This window comes from Melanerpes formicivorus, unplaced genomic scaffold (assembly GCF_026170545.1).
Source record: "Melanerpes formicivorus ecotype bairdi unplaced genomic scaffold, bMelFor1.0.p_v2 SCAF_13, whole genome shotgun sequence".
Taxonomy (NCBI): Eukaryota; Metazoa; Chordata; class Aves; order Piciformes; family Picidae; genus Melanerpes; species Melanerpes formicivorus.
The window spans coordinates 20,952,900-20,974,664 of NW_027142365.1; the positions used below are offsets into that span (position 1 = coordinate 20,952,900).

Here is a 21,765-nt window from a genome sequence, read left to right on the forward strand (position 1 = left end):
CAAGAGCACAGGGAACCCTAGATGAACTTGGACAAAGCCAAGATTATGGAAGCAAGACACTCTGTAAGGCAACCAGCAAGTTCCAGAAACCACAGAACAGTAGGGCTTGGAAGGCACCTCCAGAGATCAGAGTCCAGTCCCCCCTGCCCGAGCAGCATCACCCAGGGCAGGGCACACAGAACACATCCAGGTGGGGCTGGAAAGGCTCCAGAGAAGGAGACTCCATAAGGTCTCTGGGCAGCCTGCTCCAGGCCTCCCTTCTGTTCCCCTGGCACCTCCTCTGCTCCAGCTTGCCCCCAGTGCCCCTTGTGCTGTCCTTGGCCATCCCTGAGCAGAGCCTGGCTCCAGCCCTGCACATCTTTACCCCCAGCAATGAGGGCACCTCTCAGACTCCTCTGCTCCAAGCCCAAGCTCCCTCAGCCTGGCCTCACAGGCAGATGTTCCACTCCCTGCAGCAGCTCTGTGGCTCTGTGCTGGGCTCTCTCAAGCAGTTCCCTGAGCTCCTTCTTGAACTGAGTGTCCCAGAACTGGACACAAGATTCCAGATGTGGCCTCAGCAGGGCAGAGCAGAGGGGCAGGAGAATCTCTCTCAACCTACTCCCCACAGCCCTTCTGATGCACCCCAGAATGCCCTTGGCCTTCTTGGCCACAAGAGCACACTGCTGGCTCATGGGCATCCTTCCATCCACCAGGACCCCCAAGTCCCTTCTCCCCTGTGCTGGTGGCCAACAGCCCAGTCCACAACCTCTCCTGCTCCATGTTGTTGTTCTTCCCCAGATGCCAGACTCTCCCCTTGCCCTTGTTGGATTCCATTCCCTTTCTCCCTGCCCAGATCTCAGCCTGTCCAGGTCTGGCTGGATGCAGCACAACCTGAGGGGAGTCAGCACTCCTCCCAGTTTGGTGTCACCAGCAAACTTGCTGGCAGTGCCTCTGTGCCCTCAGCCAGAGCTATGACAGCACAGATGTGACACCCCCAAACAGGATATCCTTGTCCTCAGTGCTGCTTCCCAAGTGTGAGGCAAGGCATCCACATCACCTGACTCAGACAAGGCAAGGAGTTTCAGAGGTGCAGAGTAAGTGAGCTCCAACCCCCAACACCAGGTTCTGGAATCTCCTGCCATTCACAGAGCTGTCTGGCAGATGCCACTCGTGTCCCTTCCACCTGCTTGTGTAATCACTTCCCATGGCTGTCAGAACGCTCGGCTGAAGATGCAAAGTGCAGCACTGCCAGCATTCAGCGCTAGCAGGAAGCAACCTGAGCATGGAGTGAGGTCAGGCAGGTGCAGCTGAGCAGAGGTCAGTCAACATTCATGACAAACAGCTGGGCACTCACTGCCTCTGTGCCTGGTATCTCAGGGTGAGAGGGGGCACAGTATGCAAAGTGACATTGACAGCTCTGAGATCCAGTTCCACATGCAACTGCATCCAACACCATTCTCGGTCTGGAGAGACAGATCCTGTGGAGACACGGAACTCCAGAGAGGATTGAGTCAGACAACAGAACTCACTTCAGAAACAACCTTGTAAAGAACTGGGCCACAGAGCAGGCATGGAGTGGATATTCCACATCCCCTACTATGCACCAGCTGCAGGGAAGATTGAACGCTACAACGGTTTGCTGAAGACCACTCTTAAAGCCATGGGGGGTGGATCTGTGAAAAACTGGGAGAGACATCTAGCTCAAGCAACCTGGCTGGTAAATAGTAGAGGTTCAGTGAACCGAGCTGGACCTGCACACTCAGATCTGCTACAGAAAGTAGAAGGTGATAGAGTTCCTGTTGTGAGAGAAAAGAATCTGTTAGGTAAAACTGTTTGGGTATTTTCTCCCTCAGGAGAGGCCAAATCTGTCCGAGGGGTGGTTTCAGCTGAAGGTCCAGGTCACACTTATTGGGTAATGCAAGAGAATGGAGAAACTCAGTGTGTTCCACAAAGAAATCTAACTTTAGCTGAGAGAGTTTAATTTCAGAGTGTTGTACATCTACATTCACCCAAAGGAAGAATCCATGAGGAGTCTATGGTGCACGACCCCTGAGAGCCCTGAGTCAACTGAGAGTCCCTGATCCCTTTCTTTGCTTTGTCTGTGAGGAGACAAACTGTTTTCTGTTTTCTTGTTTCCTGATTTTCTTGGACTTCTGAATCATCTACAGCTGAGGATAGCCAGGATGGACTGTGAACTTTACTTACAAACTGTAGATACTGTTCTAGATCGGATGGACAGCACGAACAGCCAATGAAATTGGTTAGAAGGGGTGGATTGTGACAGTTTTAGCCTGTGCCTTTAAGAAAGGACAGCTTCTGGAACACTCTGGCTGAATGTTTTGGTGTATAAAGATAATTCTAAATGAATTCATCGGTAGATCAGTGGGAAGGTACCTTTAGGATTTCTAGTTTTTAGCTCAGTCTGTTTCAGTCAGCCTGGACAGCTGTTTCTCCTTCTTCTGTGCTTGGCGCTGACCTCGAACTAATGAGATAAGAAACTAATTCTTCTCTTCCCTTAGCACATGCTTTGAACTAACAGAATTCCCCCTTAATAATCACTTTTCTCTCTAGCCCTTTTTGGGACAAAAGGAGGAAGGGGGAAAAGGGGGTTTTGGGGGGGCCTCCTCTGTTGGGAGGGGGGTGTGTGGAGTTTTCTGTGTTGTTCTTTCCTGTATATTTTTGTATGTACTGTAACTCCTGTATGTTGTGCAGAGATTCACTGCATCCCATTCTGCTTGTCAATACAGCTCTTTTCCATTTTGCTTCTCTGACTGAGTTAGCTGTGGTTTGGCGGGGGGGGGGGAGAACTGAACTTCTCTCACTACCACATCATCCCAGACAGATGGAGCTGGGTTCCAGAAACCTGCAAGTGTTCAGAGAGGGTGAGAAGCCACCAGCTCAGGATCACACTGTGCACTCCTCAGAATGGTAGAGCAATGGTGAATTTAATAGATGAGCTACAGCCCCTACCCCAGCCCAGCAGTCCCTGTGTGCTGTAACTCTTCCAAGAGTGGATCATTGACCTTTAGAGATGAAGACATTTTACATCTAGAGCTTGGTCACTGAAGTTAATTAAAGCAACTCTGACATTTACAGCCTTTTTGTACTGTACTGACAAGCTGGGTTTAAGATCAAAGGAACCAGGCTTGCCCATGTTCACTGAGGTGTCTGAAGTGCTGCTCTTTGTCCTTTGGCAGCTCAGATGGACATTTAAATGAAGCTATCAAGTCCCAGGAATGTCCATGTCCATCCTCTAGGGTGCAAATGCAAATGCACCATCAGAGCAAGGTCTGGAAAGCACAGCAGAGCTGCTCAGCAAACACCTGCATAGGCACTTTGGGAAGCTGTGGGTTGTGTTCAGCTGCCATCAGCTTTCTCTTGAAAGGTGGAAGACTCCTGTACTCTGCAGTTCATCCAAGCAGAATGGAGATCAGCCTGGCCACCAGATGCACGTTGAGGCTGTTTCCCAGCAGGCGGTAGCGCTGCCTCACTGTCACCTGCTCAGGAAAACCTGGAAGAAGAACAGCAGGAGGTCAGCCTGGGTTTGCTTTCAGTTCCAGTGAGAGGCACCACATGCAGGTACCTCATCTTTCTATCAGGGCTTGCTGGGAGCAAGGCTTGCTCAGTGAGTCACCCAGCAACTCGACCATTCTCCATGTCACCCAACACTGATCCAGGCAAGTACAGCACCTGAGGTGGCCTCACCTGGGGAGTGCACAGACTGGCAGGAAGAGGGCAGCTCCAGCAAAAATTAAACAGGCCCAGGTCACAGAATCATAGAATGGTTTGGGTTGGAAGGCACCCTAAAGATCATCTCTTCCAAGCTCCCTGCCATGGCCAGGGATGTCTCCTGCCAGACCAGGTTGCTGAAGGCTTCATCCAACCTGGCTTTCAACACTTCAGCCTGAGTGGAAGATGAACAGCAGTGGTGGTGATTCAACCACCAAAACCATTTGCTAAGCCTCTGAGAGTTGCTCATCCCTAACCTGAGCCCAAGGCCAACAGCAGGCAGCTGAGTTCTGCTGCTCACAGGCACAGTGTGTGCCAGCAGTGAGACAAAGGTGCACACCAGAAAAATCCCCTTCAGGGACTGCTCAGGACAGAACGTGGTTGGACAGCTGTTGAGCCAAGTGTGGAAAGCTGAGAAGGAGGTGCCTGGGAGGAGTGGTTCCATTTTTCTCTGCCAGATATTAATGCCTCAGATGGGGACTGCTTTGGTAAACACATCCTGAGCCAGCTCCACCCACTCTGCCCAGCTTCCTGGCACTCACATCTGGGCAAGCACTCTTCTCTCCTTGGACCAATCACTTGCACCTCCCCACACACCTCCTTAGCTGAAGTTTCCACATGAAATCACTCAGTGCACATTGTGAAGAGGACACAAAGATAAATGTGCACACACAGGCATGCACTTACTGCCCAAGAAGCTCAGTTCAGTTTCTCCTCCTGCCTCTTGGCAACTGAAAACTTGAATTTATTTTCAGGGCTTACCATGTCCTTTATCCCAAGCCTTGTAACACTGTCCTGCACCTTCTACCTTCTCAGCTCAAGAGCAGCCAACATCAGAGGGGCAGACTGCACAGCTCTCACCCTGTCACTGAGGCTGTGCCACTGATGGTTTTGTGGTGCTGACCACAGGCCCTGACATGCTGTGCTGGCTTCCCACTGGGCTGGCAGATGTGGGAAAAATGGCAGAGCCATCCTGCTATCAGCCTCCTGCAAGCAGGCAGCAGGTGAAGAAGGCTCTCATCATGTTCAGTGTTGATGCTGTGAGACCCACAGCAGAGGCCAAGACACATGGCTAAAGTATCTCATGGAGCTGCAGCACCTCTGTCATGGAGCTCCAGTGCAATTGCTGCTACACACAGGGGTGTTAGAAGCACAAACACATCAGCTACTGCTAAGAGTGAAGAGTGGCTTTGGCTCTGGCAGAGGCTGTCCCAGTGCTCAAACACAGAACTGCTCAGACACAAATGTGTTTCTTCTGGAAACCCTGCAGCTGGTAACAGCATCTGGTCACTTCCAGAACTCATGGATCAGGATCAAAGGCAGAACAGAGGGAGTCTTTCTCAGATATTAGGCAAATGAAGAAGAGTGACCCTGCTGACCCCTCAGCTTCATGATGTCCATGGGCTGGAATCCCTCAAGGCTCAGCTGAGGGTCACCTGCACCCTCCCCTCCTCCCCACAGCTGCAGCCTTTGCCCCTGCACCCCCACAGGATGCAGCAGTGCCCTTGGTCTGCACCCAGCCCTTGGCACTGCCCAGAGCCATGGAGCATTGTCAGTGCTGGCAGCAGCCACTGAAGGTGGCCTGAGCTGCAGAGAGTGCAGCTGCTGAGCTGGGGCTGAGCTGGGACAGGCCAGCAGTGAGCAGGATCAGGCCTGTCCTAACTCAAGCCCTGTCCTGTTCATGTCCTGTCCTAACTCAAGCCAGGACATGAACAGAGCAAGTGAGGTATCCTTCCAAGCACTATGCCACAGGTCAGGTTCCCCCAGAGTTCCTGGAGTCTTCCACACATCCACTTCTCCTTGGTCTGGGCTCTGCCAAACACAAGCAAGACTAATGCTGCCACACAGCTCAGCCACGCTGCACAGGCCAGTTTAACATCTGGCACTCAAGCTGTGCCACAAATGGGCAACTCTGTGCTCCAAAGGCAGCTCCATGCTGCCATACAGCTCCAATCCAGCCCTGCTCAGCTCAAGTCTCCTTGCACCAACCTACAGTGACAGAGAACAGAGCTGTGCTAAGAAAAATGTCCCCTCCCTGGAGGTGTTCAGGGCCAGGCTGGATGAGGCCTTGAGCAGCCTGTGCTGGTGGGAGGTGTCCCTGCCCATGGCAGGGGGTTGGAACTAGATGACCTTTAGGGTCCCTTCCAGCACAGACCCTCTGAGGAACCCCTGCATGTTGGCATGCACCTCAGCACGCTGCTGAGGCACTCAAACACCCAAGCTTAGTGCTGGCAGCTCTGATGTTTGGCTTTTCAGCCTTGCTAACTTCCTGTGAATGTAGAAATGTTGACTGTAACTGAGAAAAGCAATGACAACTGCACAAGAAAGGAATGTATGAAAGCCATCAGCACTCCTCACAACTCCAAGCCACTGAGGACATCCAGGAAGAGTGTAACCAACTACTCAAACCCAGTGGTGCCTTCTCTCTGGGTGCTTGTGTACCACCAAGGGACAACCAAGTGGTGTGATGGCAGCAGGCCAAGCCCCTCAGCAGGCCAAGCCCCTCAGCAGGCCAAGTCCCTTCCTCAGCAGGCCAAGCCCCTCAGCAGGCCAAGCCCCTCAGCAGGCCAAATCCCTTCCTCAGCAGGCCAAGCCCCTCAGCAGGCCAAGCCCCTCAGCAGGCCAAGCCCCTCAGCAGGCCACACTTCTGTAACAGCCACACTTTTGCCTCTCTCTCTTTAGAAGGGGAACTGGGGAATTCCTTCAGCCTTAACTCTGGATGACCCCTGTCCCAGCTGCTGAGTCTGGTTCCTTGACTGCCTCCTCCTCCACAGAAGGAAGTACCTGACCAAGGGCTGGGACTGCCTTTTCTAGAGCACAGACATGACTGCAGGGATCACTGACTGGAGAGGTTGGTCACTCCTGAAGAAAGCAGCATCTGTATCTTCTGAAATTCCACCTCTGTCAGCAGCTACAAATGTGTGGAAGGGAGACTGCAAGCCGCTCAAACACCAAGGACCACTAGCAGATCTCCTAAACTGGCAGGAGATGCTGACTTACCATGGCTGTGAGTCATGCTGGGTAAATAGCTTCAACTTCAAACAAAAGTATCCCTTCACTCCCACTCAGCAAAGAAGCATTTCTCATGCAAAGGCTTTCTGCTTAGCTAATGCAGATAACCTAAGCACAGAAGCTGGCTCTTATGAGACAACTAGTGGGAATTCAGAGTCAGGCAAGTGACAGGAACCACTCATGAGAACTGAGAGGGCCAAACTGAGCTGCAAACCAAAAAGCAGGGGTTTTAGTCCCCAGTAAGGAGAGCAGACTGGCAGCTCAGAAGAATGATCAGAAATGAGTATTTTGGAGCACATACCAAAGTCCAGAGGGAATCCATGGAGATTTGCTATTTCTCTTGGGGTGAAGTACCTCAGCTTTAGCGTGGACAACTTCCTGAGCTTCTCCTCTTCTGGCAGCTCCTCAATGTGTTTAAACACTGATTCAAGCTATGAAGAATATCCAAACCAACAGGTATCACTGGTGCAGCCTACACAGCTCCAGCTTCACACCTCCTACCAGAACATTGCTTTGCTTATGCCAGTACCAAAGGCAAGAGCCTGTTCTGCTGGGAAGCGTGACTGGAGCTGTACTCTTGCAGCCAGTGCCTCGGCAAACAGACATGCAAGACAGAAATCAGTGCTGCCAGGAGGCCTGTGCACAGAATCCCAGAGTACCAGGATGGAAGGGACCCCAAGGGTGACCTGGTCCAAGCTTTCCAGGAGATGGTCTTGCTTATTCTTGCTTCCTCAAGGTACAAGCTATACCAATACTGATGAGGACTACAAGCACTTGTTAGTCACAGGGTAGTGACCTAGTGTAAGCCCCCAGCAGCCCATCCACAGGAGCTCAGCTCTGTGGGTGCAGCTGGCTGAATTTGTTTGCTCTGAGATTACCTGGAATTATAAACTGCATTTTTCTTATGCTCAGAGATGCCAGAGACCATTGGTGAGCAGCACAGAAGTGCAGGCCAGGAGCTGTGTAAAGCACCTCTGAACGATGCTCCATTGCTACAGCTCTACCTTCCCCAGGCCCGACGCAGCACTTGGTGGGGCACTCACTATCACCAGCAGAGCTTTGCAACACACTCTCTCTCCCCAGGAAAATCCTGGCTTTGGAATTCAGACATGTTAGACATCTGGCAGGACTTGTGGATCAGCTCTGTACAGCACACTGCCCCAGCTTCACAGCACTGCACTGCAGGTCACCCACAGAATGAGTCCTTCTGACTGCTCCCACAGCCCTGGGAACCTTCCGTGTGCCGCTGCAGGTAGCGCAGAAGCAGCAGCTCGGAGCCTTCCCGGAGGGAGCACACTGAGGGGCTTGGTTTAAGGAAGATGCTGTTTAGGAACACCAAGTAGATAGCTTGGAAGCTCAGCTGCCACCAAACAAGGGTGTTTTGCTGTAATATTCAGAACAACAAAGCAGAAGAGAGACCCCCCCAGGGCCCTGTGTTGTTCCACAGCCCTTACCTGCACATCCACTGCTGTCTGCAGCACCGAGCCTGTCCCCTCCACGTAGTGTCCATACCTGGGCAATGACAACAGCAAGCTGCAGTTAATGGCTGTGCCAGGCCCTGCAGCCCTGACAGCTGCAAAGCAGTGTGGTAGGGATTTGGGTTCCTTTGCTCAACAAGCAGCCTCCTGGGCAGAGAAAGCAAAAGGCCTTGTCAAGAGCAGTGCTGACCCTTGGAGTGCAGGAGCCTCTGGAGATTTCTCTGCTGGTGAGTCTGCAGCCAAGGCTCAAGGGTTTATCACACTGCTGCCTTACCCAGGGCCTGAAAGCTGTGCAAGAGTGAGGAGTTCAAGCATGGCATCCTGAGAACAGGCCATCTCCACTGCATAAACCAGTCCTACGTTCAGGCAGAATGTGCTAAAGGCCAGATGGTCTCAGGGGCTTGAATGAGCTCTCCACACTCAAAGGGGACCATCAGAGTGAGCCTCTAGCCTTCACAGCAATGGGTAAGGACAAAGTGGCTCAGTCAGGTTTAACTTTTGGTGCTGGTGGACTTTCCACAGAGGCAATGCATGGGGGATGGCCAGGTCCATCCAGAAATGTGTCCCCAGCAGGGCTAGGGAGGCTCTCCTGCCCCTCTGCTCTGCCCTGGTGAGACCACACCTGCAATACTGTGTCCAGTTCTGGGCTACCAAACTCCTGACAGACAAGGACTTGCTGGAGAGAGACTAAAGGAGGCCACAAGGATGACAAAGGGATAGGCACATCTCTGCTGCTAAAAGAGACTGAGAACCCTGGGGCTGTTTAGTCTGGAGAGGAGAAGGCTGAGAGGGATCTGATCAATGTCTATCAATAGCTGAGGGCTGGGGGTCAGGATGAAGGTGCCAGGCACTGGGGTGGTGCCCAGTGACAGGACAAGGATACAAGCTGGAGCCCAGGAGGTTCCACCTCAACATGAGGAGAAACTTCTCTGGTGTGAGGCTGCTGGAGGCCTGGAGCAGGCTGCCCAGAGAGGTTGTGGAGTCTCCTGCTCTGGAGACTTCCAAAACCCACCTGGATGTGTTCTGTGTGCCCTGCCCTGTGTGGTCCTGCTCTGGCAGGGGGGGTGGACTGGATGATAAGCAAACTTTGACTCTCAAACCATCTGCTGGACAGCTGTGGGCAGCTGGCCAGTGGGAGCTGGGTTGCTATCAATGAGCACTGAAGCTGCTGACTACAGGAAAATGAAGGTCTCTGATGAGAAGATGATCAAAGCTGGCAATTGCTGTCACAGGGAGAAATGATCCATTGATTTTGTGACACTCCATTCCCAGTTATAATGGAAGCTGTCTCAAGAAATTACAAATCCTCCTCCATTTGTACCTGACTGAGGGCTCCTGCCCCCTCCTCTTGAATCCTGGAAGCTTTCAAGGAAACCTTTCAGTGCCTTGGACACAGCAGATCATTGCTGGGTGTCACACGTGCTCTGACTAACAAGAAGCCATTAGCACAAGGCTGAGGAGAGCTGCTGCAGCTGATGTTACAGCTCCAGCTGGTCTGCCTTCTCTTCTCAACAAGCAGGTCCAGGATGACTGCACCTAAAGGAGCTTGCTCTGTCCTTCACAGTGCCCAATTCCTTCCTGCAACTTCAGTCACTACTGACATCCTCCTACGAGGAACCAAGCTGCTGGCAGTCTCAAGGAGCTCAGCAACCAGCTGCCTGAGACCCCAAGGTCAGGAGGGAACACAGGATGACCTGCTCAGTGTCCTGCTCACCACAGGCCATTACATTTTGCCCTGTGCTCCAGCAAAGCCTCTCAAAGACAGGCAGAAAGGCAGAGAGCCCTGCTGCAATACTGGTGCTAGAGGTCCCAGAATTAGCCAGGGCTGGAAGAGACATACCTGGGTCAGCCTCATCACACAAAGCTGGCTGGAAATATCTGAAGAGCAGTCAGAGCTGAGGGGAATCCTTCTCCCAGTCTCCAAGCTGGTAACCAGTACCATTACTAAGACACTAGACTGGCATCTCAGCAGAGGGACTCTGCACTACTTGGGGTCTGCTCTGCTCCTCCTCCTTCCTACACTTCACAGGAACACAAACCCAGAACTCCTAGAACAGAGACAGCAGCATCTTACCCCTGAGCTCAGAGAGCGACCTGCACAAAGCCTGAGCTGCAATTATAATCCTCTCTTAAGGAGGAGCTGTAAATTAGCATAGAAACAGAGAGTCCTGCTGGCTGGAAAAGCCCTCTAAGGTCACCCAGTCCAACCAGCAGCCCAACCCCATGGCCACCAGACCATGGTCCCAAGTGCCATGGCCACAGGGTTCTGGAACCCCTCCAGGCATGGGGACTCCACCACCTCCCTGGGCAGCCTGTGCCAGTCCCTGACCACTCTGGCAGCAAAGACATTTTTCCTCATCTCCACCCTAACCCTCCCCTGGTACAATTTGAGGCCATTTCCTCTCCTTTTATTACCTGATACTCGAGAGAAGAGCCCAACCCCGCCTCAGTGCAGCCTCCTTTTAGCCTCTTCTCCAAGCTGAACACCCCCAGCTCCCTCAGCTGCTCCTCCCCAGCCCTGTTCACCAGACCCTTCCCCAGCTTTGCTGCCCTTCTCTGGACCTGCTGGACAGAGGGACAATCACTTCCCTGGTCCTGCTGGCCACACCATTCCTGACCTCAGGCCAGGAAGCCGCTGCAAAACATGACCACAGCCCCCCAAGAGACGTCCCAGTGCCTACACAAGTGGGCAGCTTTATTTGTGGTGACACTTAAGACATACATGAGAAACACAAGAGATTGTTCTGGCCTAAGGCTTGTATTTGCCCACACTAAGAAACAGATCCCAACAGATTCTGAGTCCACCACAACCCAAAAGAGTAAGGGCTGGAAGGGACCTTGAAGATCATCGAGCTCCAACCCCCTGTCATGTCCAGGGACACCTCCCGCAAGCCCGGGTTGCTCAAGGCCTCACCCAGCCTGGCTTTCAACACTGCCAGCCTTGGAGCTTCCACAACCTCTCTGGACAACCTGTTCCAGTGCCTCACCACCCTCTTGGGGAAGCATTTCCTCCTAATGTCTGATCTCAACCCAGCTTGTTTCAGTGTGAAGCCACTGCCCCTCACCCTGGCACTCCAGGCCTTTGTTAAGTGTCCCTTTGCTGAAACCTTCTGAGACTTCACAAACCCCCACTGCAATCTGAACAACTCACTGATACTGAACACAAACTTCCAGGCCTCAGCTTGTGCTCTCCAAAGCAATTACACTGAGTGGCACAGCTTCTCTCTGGCTGCCTGTGAGGTGTTTGAACACTTTACAACCTCCAGCAGCCCAACAGAAAATGGCAAGGTACAAATGAGGAAGCTGCTAGACAGGACAGCAGAGATGTTCTGCTCCATCAGATACGGTTTGAAAGGCAACAGCCATGCTGGACTGATGACATGTGGCCAACCCACAGCTACTGTGACCTACACAGCTGAACACTCCAGGAGGTCAATAGAATGTACAGTGGAGACAGCTTTGATGAGGAACAAATCTGTCATGCATGCCCCTGTCACTCCAGTGAGCAATACAAACCAATTCATTGATGAATCAGTGCCACAGTGCCTGCTGCAGCCATGCTCGTGCAGGGGGGAGGAAGTGTCTGTGAAGGTCAGCAGCAAATGGCTCTGTCTTCTGGGACAGGAGCAGGAACACGGTGTGCTGCCAGCCAGCCTCTCCTCCTGCCACTCCCAGGCCAGGAAGCACAGTATAGCAGCAGATGTTTTTCAGGGGCCTGTGCCTTTTCTGATCAAATGGCTCTCCTGGTTTCCCCAGGACACAAGGAAGAGCACACTGAGGGTTCCAGGGCCTGGCCCTGCAGCTTACCCTTTGGTGAAGCAGGTGGATCGCCGGCAGCTGGGTTTGACGATGTCCAGCAGGAAAGCATAGCGCAGGAGGGACTTTGGTGGTAAGAAATACTGACTGTGCTCCTCATACTCCTCTTCCAGGAAATCCCCCAGCATTTGGACAGAACAATCAGTGTCCTGACTCTGCTTCCTCTCCATTTCTTCTGCTGTCTCAAGCTTAAACAGAAAAGGCCCTTTCAGCGAACTGCTGTCGCTGCTGCCATCTGGACCAGCGTTTGGAACCGGACTCTTCTCTTCAGGAGACAAGGAAGAGCTAACTTCACCCACTCTGCCAGCAGCTTCGTCCTTGAGGAAGTCTTCTAGATTCTGATCTGGGAATCTTGTCAAAATCTAGGACCAAAATGTGATGTAAAAGAAATGCCATTTGATAAAGACCTCAACAGCAGACTCTGCAGTGAGAATGCTTGTGGATAAGAATTAGAGGGAAGACCAGCAGGGCAGACACCCTGGTTGGAGTCTGTTATAGACCACCCAACCAGGAGGAAGATGTTGACGAAGCATTCTATAGGCAGCTTAGGGCTGTCTCAAGATCTCCAGACCTTGTTCTCGTGGGTGACTTCAACCTGCCTGACATCTGCTGGGAACTCAACACGGCAGAGAGGAGACAGTCTAGAAGGTTTTTAGAATGCATGGAGGACAGCTTCTTATCCCAGGTGCTGCGAGAGCCTACCAGGGGCAAGGCTATGCTTGACCTCCTCTTCACCAACAGGGAAGGACTGGTGGGTGATGTGGTGGTTGGAGGGTGTTTGGGGTCCAGTGACCACGAGATAATTGAATTCTCGGTTTTTGGTCAAGCCAAGAGGGGCGGCAAGAAGACCTCCACTCTGGACTTCCGGAGGGCAGACTTTGGGTTACTCAAGGAACTAATTCAGAGGGTTCCTTGGGATAAAGTCCTTAAAAACAAAGGGGTCCAGGAGAGCTGGACCTACTTCAATGAAGAATTGTTGAAGGCTCAGGGACAGGCTGTGCCAATGTGCCAGAAGATGAGCCGCCGGGGCAGACGGCCAGCCTGGATGGTTCATGAACTTTTAATGGAACTGAGGGAAAAAAAGAGGGTGTATCACCTTTGGAAGCGAGGGGAGGCAACCCACAGAATGTTTAAGGATGTTGCTAGGTCTTGTAGGAAGAGAATTAGGGAGGCAAAAGCACACTTGGAACTTAAACTGGCCTCTACTGTGAAGGACAACAAAAAGTCCTTCTATAAATACATTAATAGTAAGAGAAAGGGGAAGGAAAACCTCCACTCCTTGGTGGATACGGAGGGGAACATTGTAACCAAGGATAAGGAAAAGGCAGAGATACTTAACACCTTCTTTGCCTCAATTTTTACTAGAAGGGCAGAACATCTTCCTGACAGCTGGCCTGCAGAGCTAGCAGAAGGAGCCAGGGAGCTGCACAGTTTCCCTATGTTCCATGAGGCGGTAGTTGGAACTCTCCTTAGCAGCTTGGATCCCCACAAGTCCATGGGACCAGATGGGATTCATCCTAGGGTGCTGAGAGAGCTGGCAGATGAGCTGGCCAAGCCACTCTCCATAATTTTCCAGCAGTCCTGGCTCACTGGCGAGGTCCCAGAGGACTGGAAGCTGGCCAACGTGGTGCCCATCCATAAGAAGGGCTGGTTGGATGAGCCAGGGAATCATAGGCCTGTCAGCCTGACCTCAGTGCCAGGCAAGATCATGGAACAGGTCATCCTGAGTTCAATAACACAACACTCACAGGATGGCCAAGGGATCAGGCCTAGCCAGCATGGATTTAGGAAGGGCAGGTCCTGCCTGACCAACCTGATCTCCTTCTATGATCAGGTGACCCGCCTGGTGGATGTGGGGAGGCCTGTTGATGTAGTCTACCTGGACCTGAGCAAGGCCTTTGACACCGTCCCCCATAGCAAACTGCTGGCCAAGCTGTCAGCCCATGGCTTGGACGGGAGCACACTGCGATGGGTTAGGAACTGGCTGGAGGGCCGAGCCCAGAGAGTGGTGGTGAATGGTGCCACATCCAGCTGGCAACCAGTCACTAGTGGTGTGCCCCAAGGATCAGTGCTGGGCCCTGTGCTCTTTAACATCTTTATTGATGATCTGGATGAGGGCATTGAGTCCATCATCAGTAAATTTGCTGACGACACCAAGCTGGGGGCAAGAGTTGATCTGCTGGAGGGTAGAGAGGCTCTGCAGAGAGACCTCGACAGGCTGGACAGATGGGCAGAATCCAACGGCATGAGATTGAACACATCCAAATGCCAGGTTCTGCACATTGGCCACAACAACCCCATGCAGTGCTACAGGCTGGGGTCAGAGTGGCTAGAGAGCAGCCAGGCAGAGAGGGATCTGGGGGTGCTGGTTGATGGTAGGCTTAACATGAGCCTGCAGTGTGCCCAGGCAGCCAAGAGGGCCAATGGCATCCTGGCCTGCATCAAGAACAGTGTGGCCAGCAGGAGCAGGGAGGTCATTCTGCCCCTGTACACTGCACTGGTTAGGCCACACCTCGAGTACTGTGTCCAGTTCTGGGCCCCTCAGTTTAGGAAGGATGTTGACTTGCTGGAAGGTGTCCAGAGAAGAGCAACAAAGTTGGTGAGGGGTTTGGAACACAAGCCCTATGAGGAGAGGCTGAGGGAGCTGGGGCTGCTTAGCCTGGAGAAGAGGAGACTTAGGGGTGACCTTATCACTCTCTACAACTACCTGAAGGGAGGTTGTAGACAGGCTGATGATGGTCTCTTCTCCCAGGCACCCAGTACCAGAACAAGAGGACACAGTCTCAAGCTGCGCCAGGGGAGGTTCAGGTTGGATGTTAGGAAGAAGTTCTATACAGAGAGAGTGATTGCCCATTGGAATGGGTTGCCCGGGGAGGTGGTGGAGTCGCCGTCATTGAAGGTGTTCAGGAGGAGACTTGATGGGGTGCTTGGTGCCATGGGTTAGCTGTTTGGGTGGGTTGGATTGGTTGATGGGTTGGACACGATGATCTTGAAGGTCTCTTCCAACCTGGTTTGGTTTATTCTAATAAAGGTTATTCTAATAATTCTAATAAACTCCTTCAGAGATGCTCAGAGTAGAGCAAGAACACTCAGAGTTACTGTCTGGAGGTCTCAAAGCATGCCAGCACCAAGTTCTGCTGCAGTGCTGTCAGGAGTAGCTGCCTTTGCAGAAGGACCTTCCCAGGGGTGTGGGGAAGGCAGCAGAATGCAGTGCTCTCTAGCCCACCTCAGCCACCGTCCCACAAGGCTTTCAAGATGCAGAAGCCACTGGCATGCAGTCCAGTGCTTACAAAGCTCAGTACCCAGGCTGAAAACCTTCAACTTCTCCCTCTCTCCATCCAGCAGCTCCGGATGCAGCACCCACTCTCTGAGGAGCAAGGCAGATTCCAGTGCTCTCTGCCAGACTCACCTGAGCAGGAGCCCGAAAGGGAAAGGGGTCCTGGTGCCGCCGCGCCAGCAGGAAGTACCGCAGCCTGGAGTTGGGAATGCCGAGCTGCAAGCAAGACCACAGGCTCAGGGCACGTCACCAGGGAGGGAAGGTGGCCTGCAGCCCCTGGCACAGCCTGTCTGCCATCACACACAGCGACAGCACCACACCAAGGGCAGCCAGGCCCAGGGGCTGCCAAGGAAACGAGCAGGCAGGGGCTCTCTGCACCTCGTGGCTGTCACTTCCTCTGCCAGTGAGCAGCAATGCAAACAAGCTTTTGTGGGAGGGAAGAAGAAACTGGCACTCATCATGGCTTCCTGGGACAGGTACTGCCTGTCTTCTATCAGCAAAACGAAACAAAAAGGCAACTCCCTCCCTTCCTGACTAAGGAACTGAGACATCTAGCAAGGAGAAAACCAAAGGCACCACATGAGGTTTGCAAGCTCCCCTCTGTCAGCTGCTCTCAGCCATCGACAGCCCTTCACTCCTTCCATTCAGCCTTGTGCAGCCCCCAACGCTTCCCAGCCCTGCAGTTGCCAGGGCAACGAGCAAACAAAGCCCCTGCCCCCGGGAGCGGCAGTGCTGGGAAATCCACAGGCATCAGCACTTGTCAAGCACGGGGGCCCCAGCAGGGAAAAACACCTTCCTGCCCCCGGGGGCCAAGCCCTGCCCCCTCAGCCAGCATCAGAGGGTAGCAGAGCAACATGGGACTGGGCTCTGAACAGTAACAGCAGCGCCCTGGTGAGCAAGCAGAAGCCATGCCAGGTGGCTCTCATCCTACAGAGCACCTTCAGCTCTGGGCCTGACTCTTCACAGGATGCCAGAATGCCAGGCTGCAAGGGACCCCGGGGATCACCGGGAAAAGAGCTGGCTCAGCACCCTGGCCAGCTGAGTCTCACCACGAGGTAGGGAACAACGGTATCCAATACAAGAGATAATGAGAGGATCCTTAAGGCCTCCTCCAGCCCAAACAGTCCATCAGCCCACGATGCTCAGCGTGCTTGGGCTCAGTGCAGACAGGGAAAGAGCTTCAATACTCACACAGGTTGGAGACAGGAGGAACTCTTGGTAGTCAAATCCACAGGCTGCAAGTGTTTGCAAGAGCTCCTGCCTGGCAGTGAAAGGGACAAAGCAGCAATCACTGCCTGCATACAGGCCTGAGGCCCCTTCTGCCTGAACGACACCACAAGGGCACAGCAGCTCAGGTACTGAACAGCACAGAGCCAGGAGGGCAGGGAGAGCGAGCACGGCCACGGCAGCCACGAAGCCCCGGGTCAGGGCAGCCAGAACGGCCCCTGCACACTGCCAGCACCTCACCCATGACCCCTGCACACTGCCAGCACCTCACCCATGGCCCCTGCACACTGCCAGCACCTCACCCATGGCCCCTGCACACTGCCAGCACCTCCCCCATGGCCCCTGCACACTGCCAGCACCTCACCCACGGCCCCTGCACACTGCCAGCACCTCCCCCATGTCACCCATGGCCCCTGCACACTGCCAGCACCTCACCCATGTCACCCACGGCCCCTGCACACTGCCAGCACCTCACCCATGTCACCCATGGCCCCTGCACACTGCCAGCACCTCACCCATGTCACCCATGGCCCCTGCACACTGCCAGCACCTCACCCACGGCCCCTGCACACTGCCAGCACCTGCCCCATGTCACCCATGGCCCCTGCACACTGCCAGCACCTCCCCCATGGCCCCTGCACACTGCCAGCACCTCCCCCATGGCCCCTGCACACTGCCAGCACCTCACCCACGGCCCCTGCACACTGCCAGCACCTCACCCATGTCACCCACGGCCCCTGCACACTGCCAGCACCTCACCCATGTCACCCATGGCCCCTGCACACTGCCAGCACCTCCCCCATGTCACCCATGGCCCCTGCACACTGCCAGCACCTCACCCATGTCACCCATGGCCCCTGCACACTGCCAGCACCTCACCCATGTCACCCATGGCCCCTGCACACTGCCAGCACCTCACCCATGTCACCCATGGCCCCTGCACACTGCCAGCACCTCACCCATGTCACCCATGGCCCCTGCACACTGCCAGCACTTCACAGCTGCTTTGTTGCAAGCACCCCTGCAAAACCCCTCCAGCTCCAGGAGAGCTAAGAGGATGTCAAGGAGGAGAGCAACCTGGGGGAAGACATTCTCTTCATTGTGAGTTATAAAACCAGAGCTTAAACCACTACAAACAGCTGCCTACCTCCCTCTGTTCACAGCCATGGCATCAGCTAAGCCTCCCAAAAGGCTGGCACAAGGGCTGGTGCCAGTTGGTGGCTCTGGCAGCAGCAGAGAGGAAGGGCTGCACCCCACACCACTGCAAGATCACTGGCTTAGAAACTGTCTTGAACAGCCTTGGCTTTTCTGCTCCAGGCAGTTGGAACTACACCCAAAGCAGGAGCTGTGCCCTGGCACTACAGGTGACACTGTGGTCCAAGCAAGCATCCTGGCTGGGGAGTGTGCTGAACCACAGCTCCTCCCAAGCCCTGGCAGCAAGGCACAGCCCAGGGAGTGGCAGGGTCTACAGCAGCACATTGCACTCAACCAGAGACACTGCTGGGCACATCTCCTGGTGCCATGTGCAGGAAGCACAAGACTGGAGGTGCTGGCTCTCCTGGTGCTTTGAGATGCTGTGGAACGGTCCTGGAGTCCTGTGTCCAGCTCTGGAGCCCCCAACACAAGAAAGGGAACTGTTAGAACAGGTCCAGAGGAGGCCACAAAGATCACCAGAGGGGTGGAGAACCTCCCCTGTGGGGACAGGCTGAGAGAGCTGGGGCTGTCCAGCCTGGAGAAGAGAAGGCTCTGAGGAGAGCAGCCTTCCAGTACCTGAAGTGGGGTACAGGAGAGCTGGGGAGGGACTTTTGACAAGACTTGTGGTGACAGAACCAGAGGCAATGGCTTCCAACTGGAAGAAGCTGGATTTAGATAAGACACAGGAAGAAATTTGTCCCCATGAGTGTGGTGAGGCACTGGAACAGGTTGCCTGAAGAAGCTGTGGAAGCTTCAAGCCTGGAGGTGTGAAAGTCAGGCTGTCTGGGGCTTTGAGCCACCTGGTCTGGTGGGAGGTGTCCCTGGCCACAGCAGGGGGCTGGAACTGGATGACCTTTAAGGTCCCTCCCAACCCAAACCATTCTGTGTTTCTGTCCTGCTCTATTCCAGCAAGCAAGGAGAAGGAAGACCACAAGCCCCTATCCCCTGCTTTGCCACACCAGAGGAATGTCTCTGCTGCTCCTAGGTACCCCCATGGACAGCCACCCTCCTCCACACCCCAGACAAAGATCATGCACAGTCTCCACAGGGTGTCTCCAAAGCATTTGAAGCAGTGATGATCTACTATCAACAGAGGTAGTGAAGAAAGCCCCTCTGCTGCTCTGTGATCTTAGCACAAGATCCCAAGAGCTCCTGTCATGGAGGGAACTCCAAGAGCTCTCAAGTGCTGAGCCCTTTGTAAGGCCCCAGGACCATCAAAGGGAATCAGAGGAGTCAACCTGTTAGAGCACATTTTATCTGCTCAGGAAAACAAACAGCTGCTTAGCAAGTTCCTTCCACAGCCTGAGATTCCCAACCTTAAACAGCATTCTTACCCTGTCCCTAACTTCAGGCCTAGGAAATAGAACTCCTGCCCTCCCCTTCTGCAGAGGATGTCCTTTATTCACCCTGCAGAAATCAGACTTTACCTTGCAGCAGAGGATTCAAATCCTTTAACGTTTTCTAGAAGCAGGTATGTTGGAAGCTTCTGGAGCCTACAAAGGAAAGAAAACAAACCCAACAAACCAGTCACAAGAGGTAACTACAGCAGAGGTCAGCTGCAAGAACAGCACCAGGGGCAAGGGACTGGAGCTGGAGGAGCAGATTGAGACTGGAGATGAGGAAGAAGTTCTTTCCAGTGAGGGTGTTGAGACACTGCAGCAGTGTGGCCAGAGATGGAGAGAGGGGAACCTGCTCTGCTCTGGGGAGACCTCACCTGCAGTGCTGGGTCCAACTCTGGATGCCCAACACAAGAAGGACATGGACCTGATAGAGAGGGTCCAGAGGAGGCCACCAAGATGATCAGGGGGCTGGAGAACCTCTGCTACAGGGACAGGCTGGGAGAGTTGGGGCTGTTCAGCCTGGAGAGAGAAGAGAAGGCTCCAGGGAGACCTCAGAGCTGCATTTCAATATCTGCAGGGGACCTGCAGGCAGGCTGGGGAGGGACTGTTCAGAAGGGACTGTGGGGATAGGCTGAGGGGCAATGGTTTGAAACTGGAGCAGGGCAGAGTTAGGTTGGACACCAGGGGGAAGCTCTGCACAGGGAGGGTGGTGAGAGACTGGCACAGGCTGCCCAGGGAGGTGGCTGAGGCTCCATCCCTAAGGACATTTAAGATCAGACTGGATGTGTTCCTGGGCAGCCTGCTGTAGTTGGAGGTGTCCCTGCTGCCTGCAGGGGGATTGGACAAGATGACCTCTGAGGTCCCTTCCAACTCGATGCAACCTGTGACTATTCTCAGCTTTCAGTACTTAACTGTTTCATTTTTAGGGGGGGAGAGGAGCAGGAGGCACCCAAGGCTTAGCAAGATCACTGCAGAGGTCTGAAAGCAGGCTGATGCCAAAAGCAGCATATGAAATGACTGGAGGGCAGAACATGCCCAAGCTGTGCCAGCCAAGGTTCCACCAGTGCAGAAGCACAGCTGAGTCAGATGCAAGGTTCTGGGAACATTCCCTGCCACTGAGCATCTCTCTGGGGAGGCCAGGGCAGACAGGGGCGTGCCACACACTGGGAGCTCAGAAGAGCACACAGGAGCAGGACAACAGAGCTTGGTGCTTATGCAGGGCAGTGCCTCCAGGCTGCCAGCAGCACAAATCACAGCAGAGTTGGTTTTAGCATGCTTTAAACTACCATCAGTTAAAGACTCACAGGAAGAACTGAAGAATGGCTTTAAGGTGGAAGAGGGCAGACTCAGACTGGAGATAAGGAAGAAATTCTTTGTGGGTGAGAAGGGCTGATGGGAGAGGTGATGGCAGGAGGCTGTCTAGGGTGCAGCCACCATGAGATAGTGGAGTTCTCAATATCCAGGGAGATAAGGAGGAGCAACAACAAAACCCTGACCTTGGACATCTGGAGGGCAGACTGCAGCTTGTTTAAGCAACTAACCTGGAGACTACCCTGGGCAGCAGCCCTCAAGAACCAAAGGGTCCAGGACAGTTGGACCTACTTCAAAGAGCAGCTCTGGAAGGCACAGGAACTGGCTGTGCCCAGGGGTAGAGAGGTGAGCTGAGGGGAAGGCTCTGGGCCTGGATGAGCAAGCAGGACCTGAAGGAATAAGGGGAGAAAAAGAGGCAACATCACCTTTGGAAAGGGGGGAGGCAACTCGAGGTGTGTTTAAGGATGGTGTTAGGGCATGGAGGAGGAGCATTAGAGAGGCAAAGCCCAGCTGGAGCTGAAGCTGAACTCTGCTGTGAAGGACAATCAAAAGCACTTTCATAAATCTATTAATGCTAAAATAGGGCAGGAAGAACCTGCACTCCTCATTGGTCCTGGAGGGGAACACTGCAGCTAAAGGTGAGGCAAAGGCTGAGGTCCTGAACACCTTTGCCTCAATGTTCAACAGCAGGGCAGGAGGAGTTCAGGAGGAGTGGCTCCTGAGCTGGGTGATGGGGTCAGGGAGCAGTGGAGTGCCCCAGAAATCCATGAGGAATTAGTCTGGAACCTGCTGAGCCACTTGGACACTCACAAGTCCATGGGACCGGATGGGATCCACCCTAGGGTGCTGAGAGAGCTGGCAGATGAGCTGGCCAAGGCACTCTCCATCATTTTCCTCCAGCCCTGGCTCACTGGAGAGGTCCCAGAGGACTGGAAGCTGCCAGCGTGGTGCCCATCCACAAGCAGGGCAGGCTGGAGGAGCCAGGGAGCTATAGGCCTGTCAGCCTGACCTCAGTGCCAGGCAAGATCATGGAACAGTCATCCTGAGTGCAGTCACACAGCCCTCACAGGATGGCCAAGGGCTCAGGCCCAGCCAGCATGGAGTTAGGAAGGGCAGGTCCTGCCTGACCAACCTGAGCTCCTTCCATGCCCAGGTGACTGCCTGGTGGATGTGGGGCAGGCTGTGGATGTGGTCTGCCTGGACCTCAGCAAGGCCTTTGACACCATCCCCCACAGCAAACTGCTGGCCAAGCTGTCAGCCCCTGGCTTGGACAGCAGCACTCTGAGCTGGGTTAGGAACTGGCTGGAGGCTGAGCCCAGAGAGTGGTGGTGAATGGTGCCACAGCCAGCTGGCAGCCAGGCACCAGTGGTGTGCCCCAGGGATCAGTGCTGGGCCCTGTGCT

The 21,765-nt window shown here is 53.9% G+C and overlaps 1 protein-coding gene across 3 annotated transcripts in view; it reads right to left on the bottom strand.

Annotated features, from left to right (window-relative positions):
• Positions 1 to 1,937: 1,937 nt before the first annotated feature.
• TRDMT1 (tRNA aspartic acid methyltransferase 1) overlaps positions 1,938 to 21,765 on the bottom strand; it is a 41,154-nt gene continuing 21,326 nt past the window's right edge. Inside the window, exons 5-11 of one of the 3 annotated variants that reach the window (XM_068146390.1) lie at positions 19,140 to 19,205; positions 16,483 to 16,552; positions 15,424 to 15,507; positions 12,006 to 12,376; positions 8,175 to 8,232; positions 7,022 to 7,151; positions 1,938 to 3,490 (exon numbers count right to left, since the gene is read on the bottom strand). In XM_068146390.1, coding sequence (XP_068002491.1) covers positions 3,390 to 3,490; positions 7,022 to 7,151; positions 8,175 to 8,232; positions 12,006 to 12,376; positions 15,424 to 15,507; positions 16,483 to 16,552; positions 19,140 to 19,205 — 880 coding nt within the window. In that variant the 3' untranslated portion in view covers positions 1,938 to 3,389. The remainder of the gene's footprint in view (positions 3,491 to 7,021; positions 7,152 to 8,174; positions 8,233 to 12,005; positions 12,377 to 15,423; positions 15,508 to 16,482; positions 16,553 to 19,139; positions 19,206 to 21,765) is intronic. The other 2 variants (XM_068146391.1, XM_068146392.1) reach the window with 2 other exon arrangements.